The 13,250-nt window shown below is 32.9% G+C and overlaps 1 protein-coding gene across 1 annotated transcript in view; it reads right to left on the bottom strand.

Annotated features, from left to right (window-relative positions):
* Positions 1-777: 777 nt before the first annotated feature.
* The window catches only part of LOC148951218 (uncharacterized), a 67,468-nt gene continuing 54,995 nt past the window's right edge, over positions 778-13,250 (bottom strand). The window contains exon 2 of the mRNA XM_089090740.1: positions 778-2,412. Within this exon, the coding sequence (XP_088946866.1) occupies positions 1,971-2,411 (441 nt within the window). The 5' untranslated portion in view covers position 2,412 and the 3' untranslated portion in view covers positions 778-1,970. The remainder of the gene's footprint in view (positions 2,413-13,250) is intronic.

Genomic DNA, 13,250 nt, shown 5'->3' with positions numbered 1-13,250 from the left:
GCAGCACTAGTGCGCTACCTCTGATAGACAATTAATTGGTGAATCATTTATTGATTTGACAATTAAAATGTTTTGTTCATAACCTAAACTGATTGTTTCAATGATTATCAAAATATGTTTTAAAACATTCATGCATCAATTTCTTATAGTTTTAAATGAAATGGAATCAAATGGAGAAGTGTTGACAGAATTTTCTTTTAAAATAGAAATTTGAAATCGAAAGTTAGAAAAAAAATCCATTCTAATGAATGCTTTCTGTATTGTGATTTGTTTTTGTCGTTGTTGATGTTATGCTGAACAACAAACCCAGTGTTTTCATTTGGTATCGTTTTCAGTAAAGCCCAAAAAAATTCCTATCCTTCAGAGATATTTTTTGACAGGGAACGGAGTTTTCATAGCCAGAAAATTTTAAGCCAATCAAAAAAAAAAAAAAAAAAAAAAAAAAAATTCCAATTTATCTCTCTAGGGGCATCCCTGGTTTGCAAACTTGTCATTAGTCAGACGTATATTACCCTTTAACACGTATCATATAAGTAACTCAAAATGACCATCACTAATATTTACTCACTTCTATAGTTTTTTCCATTTTATACGGTTTCCTGTAGTATGAGGCTTGTTGAGATAGGACAAGACTTAATTCTCGAGCCGTATATTCATAGTACAAAGAATCGGAATTATTCCTGAGCATAACTGAAGGTAAGCTCATAAGCAACATACAATTTTCAAAGCGTCTTTGGCCCATTTCTTTTAGATTAATCAAAAGCTATAGAGCTAAAATTTAAAACTAAAACATCAACCTTTAATGATTGTCTTCGTACCGAACAACTCTTAGTCAAAATACATATCACCGTTAAAAAAGGTCACGAATAATTTAAAAGGGATGAAATAAAATTTTTCATATTGTAACGTTTAAAAATGTATCAAAAATACTGAGAAGCCATCAAGACCAAAAAAAAATATTTTACATGTTCAGTTTCTTATGCTTGGCTACCTGGTGACAGTGCTTCCATTTCAATAGGTTTGCCTTAATATGCATTAAATTGCAAATACCTTCCTTTCTTTCTATCTTTTTTTCAGACCTGGGTAAAAATGAGTCACAAATAAAAAAAACTCGTTAAATAATTTTCTTTTTTTATTCCGTAAAACAAAGCAAAATAATCTAGGACCCAATATGATTTGTTCTGTTCGATGTACACTTTAATCACTAAAAGACGACTTAATTTAGTACTGTTTTAGAAATAACGGCACAATCTGGATTTGAATTGCTCACACGGGCCTTTTTTTTAACTTAAACCAATACTTGTGCCAAGGCCCACAATTTGAAAAAAATATAGTTGCAGATTAAAGTTTATTATCTATTATTCGCTTTCAAATAGATATTCATCCAAATTGATTTTTCGTCAAGTTTATTTTGTCTTAAGTAGAGAGAAAGGAAGACTTATTTTTTTACCGAGCCTTCAAACCTTAGAAAAAGAATGGAGTGGAGGATTAGACCAGATATGTTTTTCTTATTTTTGTTTCTTGTTATAATCCTTTGGCACATATAGATTTTAGTCGTTTTTTTTTATTCTAAATTAGCCTTAACAAATTTTTCCAAGCAGAAAATATTTCTCGAATAGAACTGGAAATTAGGATGTGTACTGTTTTTTCATTGGCCAAGTGATTTAAAGATAAACTATCCACCAAATATGAACTTATTCGATTAATCAATAATAATTAGGGATAGAGGAAATATTCAACTTGATAAACAGTTTGTAAAAGATTATACCGTACAAATGTTATTTACCAATGAGGTCATATCTCTTTTTATTTGAAATTTTTGTCACTCGAAGATCGGAGGTTTATTTAGTATAATTAAGATTTAACTATAATGAATTAATTTCTTAAAAGAATTATTGAAACGGAAGGACCAGTCATTCGATAGCTCGATATCGTGAAGATATATTTTTCTACAACTAATTTTTAAAGATTCATTCATTAGCATGATTTTGAATGAGCATTGCACTTCGCTCCTCATTTTTGGCAAGTAGCATCTTCAATAATTTAATTGTGTCTGAATGCACGAAACACTGGTCTTTGCATTGATTTCGGCAAAAATCGTCACAATACGGATTTGGTTCTATCACACGACTTTGTGATTCACTCTTCCCTATTTGCCTCGAAAAGCTTGGGTCAGTACAGTTACAGAAGGGATTATTACAACATTTTGAATATACTATTTGTCTGTCCCAGCACTCTTGAGCATAGTAGCGACGTTGGGTGAGTTGACTAAATTGTTTCAATGATGTTTGCTGGCCGTAGCCACTTTGCACTGCGTGATTGAATGTTACTCGTGGATTGTAATATTGCCAAGGCTGGTGCTGGTTGTAAGAAATGTGTATTGCTGGTACTGAGTTGTTGTAAGTGGTCATTCTGCAAAAGAAGCGTAAAATTATGAGACTTTTGTCAAAGGTGAGTCAAATATGAATAAAGCTGTAATATAAGATGAAGGGTTAAACATTTCGTAATTATAAGTAAATTTAATACTTCTATAGAAAGTACTAAATGGGTATTGTGAAGGTTATAGAATTTAGAAAACAAAATTTGGCACAAAATAATTTACATTATTTAACTTTACTAAATCGTGAAAAACCCCGAAATAAGATATCAGAACAATTGACGAAAGCCGTATCAGGCTTTTATATTGTTTTGTAACGACGAGAAATGACGAAATGTAACGGAAAAAGTTCAAATTTTAATCTCATCTCGAGAGTACATTTCAGCTTTTGAGTTTTTGCCTCTTTCCTTATAATTAAATTGAACAGTTTTGAAAATACATTATAAACCCATTATCTGAACTAAATATGATTGAACTTATCGAATCTTGCGTCAGGTTCTTCTCAAGATCTTTTCTAGACAACCATTGTTTATATAGTTAACATAATTAACATGACAACTATTATATCTGCAAACGTGATACTGCGACTAAGATACGCGAGTATACAAATTAATTACCCGTGAAATATAGTTGCATGTGTTGCTCTGTATCTGTGAATCATGATTCAAAGTTGCTGCAACACTCCGTGGGGCCTTGACACCGGAGTTCTAGTTTACAATTGAGGAACAATCTTGTTCGGAAATGCTATTTGTTACTGTACGAAAATGAGCTTTTGTACGCATTTTCTTTTCTTTATTTTCTTCTTAATACAGGACTAGCTTTATTGAATAAATATTGAGGATACAATATTTTTTTCAGAATGATGATTCAAATATTAATTGTGTCCAGTGGAATAGAAGTTTGATCACAAAAATTACCATAGCAACGGTAGTTCACGTTGCTATAAGAGAAACAAATCATCACACGCTAAACAGCCTTTTCGCCAACTCAGTAGGAAAAAGATAAGAATATTTACCTAAGGAAAAGTGAATTTTCAGTTTCTACAAAGTTATTTACTCATTTTATAACAGCAATAAATTAATAAATTTGTTATTTTTGAAATAGAAAAATAATTTCAAAGAAGTTTTAGAAATACGATAGTCTAAAATATTTTATTCTACTTTAGTATAATAGTTTCTAAAAATTTGATAATGGAAAGGTATTCACAAAATTTTGTGTCAGCTATCATTCAATTTGCATGAATTAGTTTGATTAAATTCCGTAAGCCAGGTAATAAAGGTCACCATGCTACAACCTCTTCCCCCTCCCCCCTCCCCCCTCCCCACCAAAGGTCAGTACTGTCCGGTACTAAGTAAAATGACTTTTTTCACAAAAGAAGTATTTCGGAGAAACGTATGGGGCTACGTTAAACCTAAGACGAGTTCAAATAAAGTCAAACAGAAATACAAAGGTAAAACGAGCACAAGTCATTATCAATAAAGAGGTGAAACCCAAAACGACCAGGAATTAAACTAAATAATCAAATTAAATTTAAAATGAACAGAGCCTACTACAAAAGAAGTAGGGCTAACATCCCCTATGCCTTTTAAAGACCAGAACGTCACTTGCGCTTTGCTGAAAGCAATTTTTATTTCGACCTGAAAGTTTTTATTTGTCATGACATCAGCCAAATAAAAAGAAAAAAGAAGAAAATAATCATATTAACCAAGGTCACTGAAAATATCTTATGGAATGTCGATTGGCAGCTTAACAGTACACAGTCACGGAGTACAAAATAGAGAAAACGACAAAAAAGACGGAAATAATAAAAAAAAAAAAAAAAACATCACAGCGTTTATCAGAACAATTGATAAAGGTCACCTATAAAATACTGAATAATTGTTACATACTTATAACTTTAAATATCACTGTATAAGAAGGGGATAGCATGGATGAAAATTGATTTTGCGGTTATGTTTCAAAATACGTTTTTAATAGAGCCATTGCTGGGTCGGCTATTTTACATTTGCAGATTAATGCTGAATTTCGTGTCCATGGGATAAATGAAGTAAATATTTTACAATTTTAAATATACTAAACTGATTTTACGTTTACCCATTTGTGAGAAAATCTTCCAAAATGGCAGTGTGTGTAGAAAATGTGGTAGCGCTGTTGAATTATAAATTTTTGCGAGGATTATTCGGTTGAAATGTTTTTTGTTTTTTTGTTTTGGACAACTGAAGTATAAGACGAACCGTTGGCCTTACTCGTGTTCACGGTAGTACTTCTTCGTTATGAGTTTGACCCGATTATTTATTGTAATCTCTGTTCATTTTGGGTTTAACTTCTTCATTAATAGTGATTTCTGTTTCTTTTACACTCGAAATACTATTTGATTTTATTTCCGTTCGTCTTAGGTTTAATGTAGCCCTATACATTTCTTTGAAAAACTTCTTCTGCGGAAAAATATACTTTAGTTTAATTTATTTTTGTTTTTATCTCAAATAGTTTTTATTGGCTAATAGAAGGAATGCTTATAAGAAAAATTAGGTTTTTCTCCTTAAGAATCTGGATTTTGGCTTGGTATTTGGATATCGGACAAAATATTTTATAACAAATCTTGATAATAGTTTACTATAGAACTTTGAATGGATGTGTACGTGGAATATAATTCGAATAAATGGACCACAAGTCTCCATGGTGTTTTGGCTGCTATAGGGTTGAAGCCTATCAGATCATCATCATGTTACTTCCCTGAGTATAGACAAAGGTTAATTGACCATCCTGCTCAACATGCTCTATAAGTTTCAAATTCATTATCTTAGGCCTTCCTGGGACATTGGAGACAATCTGTTTTGACAACCAGTCAATCAATCAATTTATTCAACCAATAAATTTACAGCAAAAACACTTCAACATAGAATCCCCCATAAGGCCTTATGGCCAGAGAGATAAAACAAGGGAAAAACAGAAATGACACAAATGCTAAAAAACAAGGAAAAGAAAAGTATTTTCAATATAATGCATTTCAACCTTTCAAAGACTCAACAAACACACACACAAAACAAAACAAAGAAAAAAAGAACAATATTTAAAAGACCCAAACAATAAGGGATTTTAAGAGACCTCCCCCCCTAAAAAAAAGAAACAAAAAGAAGATATAGGACTATCCAATGAATTAAACAAAATTCCAAATATATATTCGAAACCAAGCCACAAGAAATGTAAAAAAAAACTCAACACTCCTCACAAAATGTCTAACCCAGGGTTGGGTCAAATTCCCCCTCCCCCCCCCAAAAAAAAATAATAAAAAATTATAAACATATAACATCAAGACATTTATAAATTTCTTTAAGTTCTTTTCAAACTACCAAACGAGTGACATTCTTGAGCTGACTCAGGTAGGCTGTTCCGAACGATATGACAAGCAGTTAATGGATTAAAGTCAGACCTCACCAATGGAGTAAATAAAATATTAATATTCCTTGAAGTGTAAAGATGATACGTATATCAATCAATGACGAAAGTACGAGTAGTTTGAAGGGATGTGGGAATATCACCATAAAGTTGATGCAAGGTGAAAGACTCGCGCTACAGAATGTATAGAGACTGCAAACCAAGTAATGGGCTAGTTGATTTAGTTGTATAACAATCTGTTTCCTGTATAAGCCTTCTTGCCTTATCATATAACTTAGAAAGTGGTTTCAAAAAAGAAGAAAAGCTGACATCCATGTTGTAGGGCAATTAGAGACCCAGGACTGAACTAAGCGATGGAATATAATTTTTAAAACTGATCCAGTAAAAATGTGTTTTAGCTTCCTCAAAATTCCAAGACTCCTTGATATCTTCATATTGATTAGTCCAGCATGATGCTTGAATGAAAGGTTTTCATCGACAAGAATACCGAGAAATAGGACATACGTATCCTTAGGTCTATTGAGAGAGCCGCTTGAAAGATAGTAGTTAACTCAGGGCAGGCCAGAGAAATACGGGAAAAAACTAAAAAACTTGACTTGGCAACACTTAGGAAAAGGCAATTTGCATCGAACCAAAGAACGACTCTCAAAAAGTTCAACTAATTTGGGAAGCATCTCAGACTCAGTGCCTGCTGCAGTACCAATGGTACTGTCATCAGCAAAATCAACGAGAGTGCCCACATCCTGCAAAAGCGATGGATTGTTTTAGCATTGAAAAATGTAGAATGACATAGGCGACAAAAAACTGTAGGTTTTTAATTCTTATCCGCAACTATAAGGTCATTAACATAAATCAAAACAGAAACGGTCCAAAAACAGAGCCTTGAGGAACACCAAACTCAACTTCAAACGAAAAGTGGCTAATGAAATCTACGAAGATAGTTGTACCTGACAAATAGAAATCAAACCAAGCATGAGCCTGTCTTGTTACACCATTGTGTGATAGCTTATACCTTAGAATCTCATGAGTTAAAGAATCAAAAGCCTTACGGACATCCAGGAATATAGCAGCAGGAATCAAACAAGAGTCAAGCGCGATGTGTAGAAAATTTAAATGAGTTACACATGCTTGCTCCGTAGAATGTTTAGCTCGAAAGCCAAACTGAAAATCATGAAAAAATCTTTTAGCCTCTAGAAAAGCAAGTATACGAGAAAGCATGGTATTTGAAAAAAATTTGCTAAGAACAGACAGCAAAGATATAGGTCGATAATTGGCTGGATTACTTCTTGGTCCACTTTTATATAAAACAATTACTCTAACTCACTTAAAAGAACTGGGGAAAATCACATTTTCAAAAGAAAGATTTGTAAGCTTCGTCAATAGAGAAATAATTGAAGGAAGAATGAACTTAATGACCATAGTTGGAATGCAGTCGGGTCAGACGACGAGGATCCATTCAAGCTATTTACAATACTGGCTACTTCAACAGCAGATGCAGGATATAACACCATCTATTTGAGACAAGGTAAACCAAGATAAGATTTGTATTGTGGTTGTGACTGTGAAAACCTGATTGAAGAAGCGGTAGTTTTCCCAATATTGGCAAAATATGATGTAAATGCTTCTTGAACAGATGGAACACCCTCAACAACCAAGTCACCAACTACAAGACTTTGAGGGATAGAAGCAGCCAGAGAAGAACGTTCGAGGACAGAATTGATCACTTGCCAAATTTTTCGAATATCCTTCCCACAATCCGAGAATTTCTTTGAATAATAAAGGAATTTGGCCTTCCGACACGTGGAATTAAAAACATTCCTGTAGAATTTGAGTTGCTGAAGACGTGAAACATAAAAAGATGGCTTTGCTGACTTAAAAGCTTTCCAAAGATTATTATTTTTCTCCAACTCTTTAGAAGACCAGGGGTCATCCATGGGTTTAGAGGAATAGATTCTTTTTGACCTTGAAGTAGGGGGGGACAGAGCACATACGTCAAAAATAGACTCCTTCACTGACTCACAAAAGGAATCAAACTTTGAACAAAAGTCATTATCCTCACCAAAAATATTCCATGTATTCTCAGCTAAATGGGATCAAAGACGGATCAATTCATTCAGACCGAACCTAAAAGAAGCAGAAGAAGATGCTTCAATATAGAATATAGATGCTTCAATAGATGCTTCAATATATATATACTATATGTATATATATATATATATATATATATATATATATATATATATATATATATATATATATATATATATATATATATATATATATATATATATATATATATATATATATATATATATATATATATATATATATATATATATATATATATATATATATATATATATATATATATATATATATATATATATATATATATATAAACTTTATATATTCAAAATTTGTATATATACAAACTTGAGGAATATTCTGTAATAGGAGCTTTTCTAGGGTAAAGCCCCGGTAAAATTTCGGATCTGCCACTAAAATGTGTGATGTCCTTCAATTTTCTGAAAATTCCCTAAGAATTTTACGAAAAACACTTCTTAACAGACGTTTAGTATTTTCTTGGATAGGGCTATTGTGGCAACTTTTACCACTGCAACCAATAATTAGAACCCAAGTCCTAAATTTGGTCTCAATCAGAAACCCTTATCGCTATCTCAGTTCAAAAAGTGCAAAGATTTTCAAACAGAGGTGCTTATTGTTTAAAGTTCAGGAAAGGTCTACCCATTTCATAAGAAAACATTGATTGAAAACGAAATTAGTATTATCTAGAAAAAAAATATCTTAGAAAATAAACATCACTACGTTAAAAAAAAAATGAGAAACCACCCAGTGGTGGATCCAGAGGGGGGGGGGTGCCCCCCTATAGTAGTCTAAATTAGCGTAATTTACCTAATTAAGCCAACTTTGCATTAATTAAACTTGCTCCTAGATTAAGTTTATCGGATCAACCTTTTTTGCCCCCCCCCCAAAAAAAAATCCTGGATCCGCCCCTGAAACCATCACACCTATTCCACCAGTTATTAGAAGAAAAAAAATTCCTTATTTTCACAAATTTCATCAACACCCCAACCCCTTTTTTTATAAAATCCTACATAGGCTAATAAGTTGAGTCCACTGTTTGTAAATAATAGATTAAGTCATAATTTGTATATAAATTAAATCATTCCTGTGAGATGGGACACTTGCAAACCACTTGGCTGGCTCACCAAGTTTTTTTCTGCTTTCACAATTATGAATGATACAATTTCGAACCCTTTCTCATTGATTGACTTATACAGACTAACCCGCTAATCCATGAATAAGTGGGAGGACCTTTTGTTCGCACCGAAAATGAAGACCAGAAATGATCTGCGATAAAATTACTGGATAATTCTATAAACTGTGACCGAGACCCTGAGTATTGAGTTGAAGGACAGAAAAATGATCATCTCGTCTAGTATTCTACTTTAAATCGGAAACATACTTACTCTTACTAGTAATTGATTGGGAAATATTTACGGAATTTCTTTTAATTTGACCAATAGAACTATTAACAATGCTCGAAACATCTAAAGGGTTACTTTGCAAATGAAGTAAAGGCCCATCAAGGGAGTAAACATCCACAGAGCCTGAGTTACAAAAATTCGCAAAACTTCAGGAGATGGTGTATCAAACCTGTAATTGAATGTTGTCTGTGCTCTTGATTCAGCTCAATATCCCCGTGAACATGCCCTGAACGTTTCAGGGCTCAATATCCCCGTCAGCATGCCCCGAAAGTTTCAGCTTAATACTTTTAGAGATTCCTAAGATATTGTAGATATGCCCTTTTGAAAACCACGATTCTCATGTTTTCTTTAGTTTAAGGTCAATATTCCCCTGAAAATGCCTGAATGTGCTGCAACCCTGATAATAGTACTGTCCGTGGTAATAGTGAACAACGCACAAATTGTACAAGGGGTTAAGAGCCTTGACAGTACAATACTCCAGGAATAGGGCATTTTTCAAAAAATTTAGAAATGCTAACAATGATCGAACAACCAATTAAGCATATACAAATTTTGGACTTTCTCCAAAACATAAAATTGGTTCCTCTAATGAGCTTCCTAATGACCGTATTAACGACCAAGTTTTAGTTTTCAATTGATGTTAGCAACAAAATTTTGATCTTACTTTTAACAGTTTAAAAGTTGGGATGTATTTTGGGCAGTTTCAAATTTTTGGCTTTTTCAAAAGTAAATTAATTGCCCTCCTTGTTAAAGTCATTATTTTTCATCATATGCACACTCCAAGTTTTAAACCTTTGCCGTTACACTATGGTAAGACTAATGGCATATTTAAGACATTGAATTGTCATAGGGTTATCTACGTCTAAATTAGGGGGTGGAGAATATATCCTTAATCTACCTGGAATATTTAATATGAACACCTCTGAAACTATTAATTTAAACAAAAATCAAATTTTCTGATGAAATTAAACAGCGAAGTTGAAACTTAAAACGAGGAAATATTATTGCTTCGCAGTTTGTGCGAAATACATCTGCAGAACTGGTTCAAATAAACTGAATTGTGATGCTTCCCATTATTTTTGAAAATCTGATAAACTAGCACTTTACTGAATACGCAAATTCGATGCAATTAAACAGAATTATGAGCAGGGAAGTCCTTAAGTAACCTATAGAAAATAAAAACCTAATTTTTAAGGCTTTAACTAGGATTTAGTGGTCTTTAACCATCCACGAAATAAATAAATTTTATCGTGCAATATTTTTGGCTAAAAAAACTCAAGAAAGCTCAAATGTTCAGTCAAACGCTTTTTATTTCAAATTATCAAGGCTCAGTTTCGTCGAACCAGTTTATATACCGCAGATATATAACCAGCAGACATGTAACGCACAAACTGCACAGCAATAATTTTTTCTCCGTTTTTAGTTTCAGCCTTGCTCTTCGCTTTTATCTGAATTTTTTTAGCTTGATTTTTTAATTGTGTTTAGGACGCAAGGCCATCTTGTGTATCATGAAATGAGTACATCGAGTACAAATATTTAGACCCTCCAAATAATACATGTCCAAATTGTTACATGTCCAGGGGCTAATTTCCAGCATTTTTATGGGGGGGGGGGGGTAAGAGGGCTCCATATCCATATAGTCAAGGGGCATGGGATATTTGAAAATTTTTCTCCAAATTATTGGGGGCAACTGCCCCCCTCTCGCCTCCAACGACGCCCCTGATTATGTCTTCCGCTGACTCTAAGGCACACAATCCTTGAAGAGAGCGATAGAGAGTACCGAATATTGCCACTGATTACTTGACATTAATGACTTACCAGGTACGTACGCAGGTGTAGCCTTTGGACGTACCTGATTGGACGTCAATAAACTATCATGATTATTTACAAATCCTACCATAAATTTTTTAATCCTTTTACATAACTTGCCTATTTTTTCTTATTTTTAGCCCCTCCCCCCGTAAAAAAAATCTTGCAAGTGTGCCTTTGGTCCTTAAACTAAACCCTTTAAAGCTGCTTTTCAACAGTCATTCACTTTTCTGTTTGCGTTTTACACATCTGATTTTTAATTTTTTTTTTTTCCGTTTTTGTAACGAGTCACTGCGTGATTTTCTTTCCCAACCAGGACCAAAATTATTTCACTCTTCTAGATGAGGCTAATCAATTTCAAGGAGATACAAAGCACAACTAGGAATCCTTGCATAAACTGAAAGTAAAAGCTTTTTATAAAACTAATCAAATTTAAATGCTTTTTTTAGCAGAAATATCACGTACCTTAACTCAGAATTGAAATTTTTCACTGTGAAAGACTCAGTAAAAATGCATAATCTTTAAAAAAAATGCAATAATTTTGGTTTGAACACCTGCTACCAATTTGGCATTACTTCTATTGAGCTGAAAGAAAAATAAACGTTACAAAACAAAAGAAAAAATTTTACGTCTTAATTTTGTTCTATTGACATGTTCGGACTTAACCAGCGTTTGTGTTTAATGTTTTCATTAAATGTAAGAATTTTACGATCATTGGGGTTGTGTTGGACTGACGAAAACATATGTGAGAACTGTGGTTGCCAGCAAATTCGCTAGAAAGTGTCCTTACAAGCTTCTGGTTTTGTATTTACCTATAAATGATTCATGGAGCAAAATAACTATTTCTCGTGATCAGTGGCAAGTATATTAGAAATAGTAGGATATATAATTTCAAATTTTTTTCTAACATAAAAATCTAAGAACTAAATTGCTCCTGTCTTTTTAAATTTTTGTGAAGTATTACGATTTGAGTTCTATGGATTGTTTGGTTTTTAAGATTTTAGCGTGTTGAATGCCTTACGTGTAGCTATACCTAGCTTCCAATATCTCACGTCCTTTGAAAGGGATGGCGGTGGAATGTGGCCAGAATTTATGCCACCAGTCGAACAGGTTTAAAGTCATTGCATTATTTTAATTTTAAAAAGATGTAGCATACCTCCCTTCCTACAATTATCTAGGCATGAAGAAAGGATTGGAGGGGTAATTTTGCGTTCCTTACCCCTGGGACAGCGTGAATCATGTCCCTCGATTTTTGAAGATTTGTGCCATTCCGAGTGATATGGTAAAATGAAATTTTGATCCGATAAAGTGGGGCTACATAAGTTTCTTGAGAAAAACTGGGCTTTGGAAGAGGTTTTTACCCTCCAATCGGTTTTAATCTTGAAAACGGGCATTATTTTTTCATTTATACGTTTTATATGCCAACCTCTGGAAAAACACTTAATTGCGCATATGGGATATATTACTCTTTATAAAGCTAACGGTATTGCGCTGACAATGAACAACACACACACACAAAAAAAAATATACTTTTGTAGATATAGGGCTGGCACGATCGTTTAAGAATTCTCAGACAGATTGATGATTTAACTTTCATCAAGGTCAATCTTAGTTTTCAGGGAATTTTTTATCCCTGACAAATTTTGCAAATTTTCTTGGCTAATAATTTTTGACAAGCAAAGTATTGGCTCTTTTTTGCAAATTAAGAATCAGCACAAAAGGCATATACCGCCTACGTCCTTATTTTGTTGTCGTTTATTGTTGCATTAATTAAAAAAAACTTTCCGAAAAATAAATTTTTCAAAGAAAAGTAAAGGCCATTTTAAACTTAATCTCAGGAGATACAAATACGAGTTAAAATTCAAACTAAAAGCGATCAGAAACTACTATTAAAGAATAAATGAAACCCAAAACGAACAGAAATTAAATAAACAATCATAGCGAAAAAACATACTACAAGCAATAATATAAATGAATAACTCTATCTTAAAGCTAGTATTGCTTAGGTCCAATAAGAAAATCAAACTTAAAACGAAAAAAATATTTTGCTAATAAAGTAAACTTAAATATAAATGAAACTTAAAACGAACAGAAATTAAATAATAATCAATGCGAACAAACATACAATATATATTAATGTAAATGAATAAATAAATCTT

Source organism: Artemia sp. Qi Xiang Cuo, chromosome 6, assembly GCF_049724085.1.
Source record: "Artemia sp. Qi Xiang Cuo chromosome 6, ASM4972408v1, whole genome shotgun sequence".
NCBI lineage: Eukaryota > Metazoa > Arthropoda > Branchiopoda > Anostraca > Artemiidae > Artemia > Artemia sp. Qi Xiang Cuo.
The sequence above is the reverse complement of the archived record's forward strand: the minus strand, read 5'-3'. Positions and strand labels throughout refer to the sequence as shown.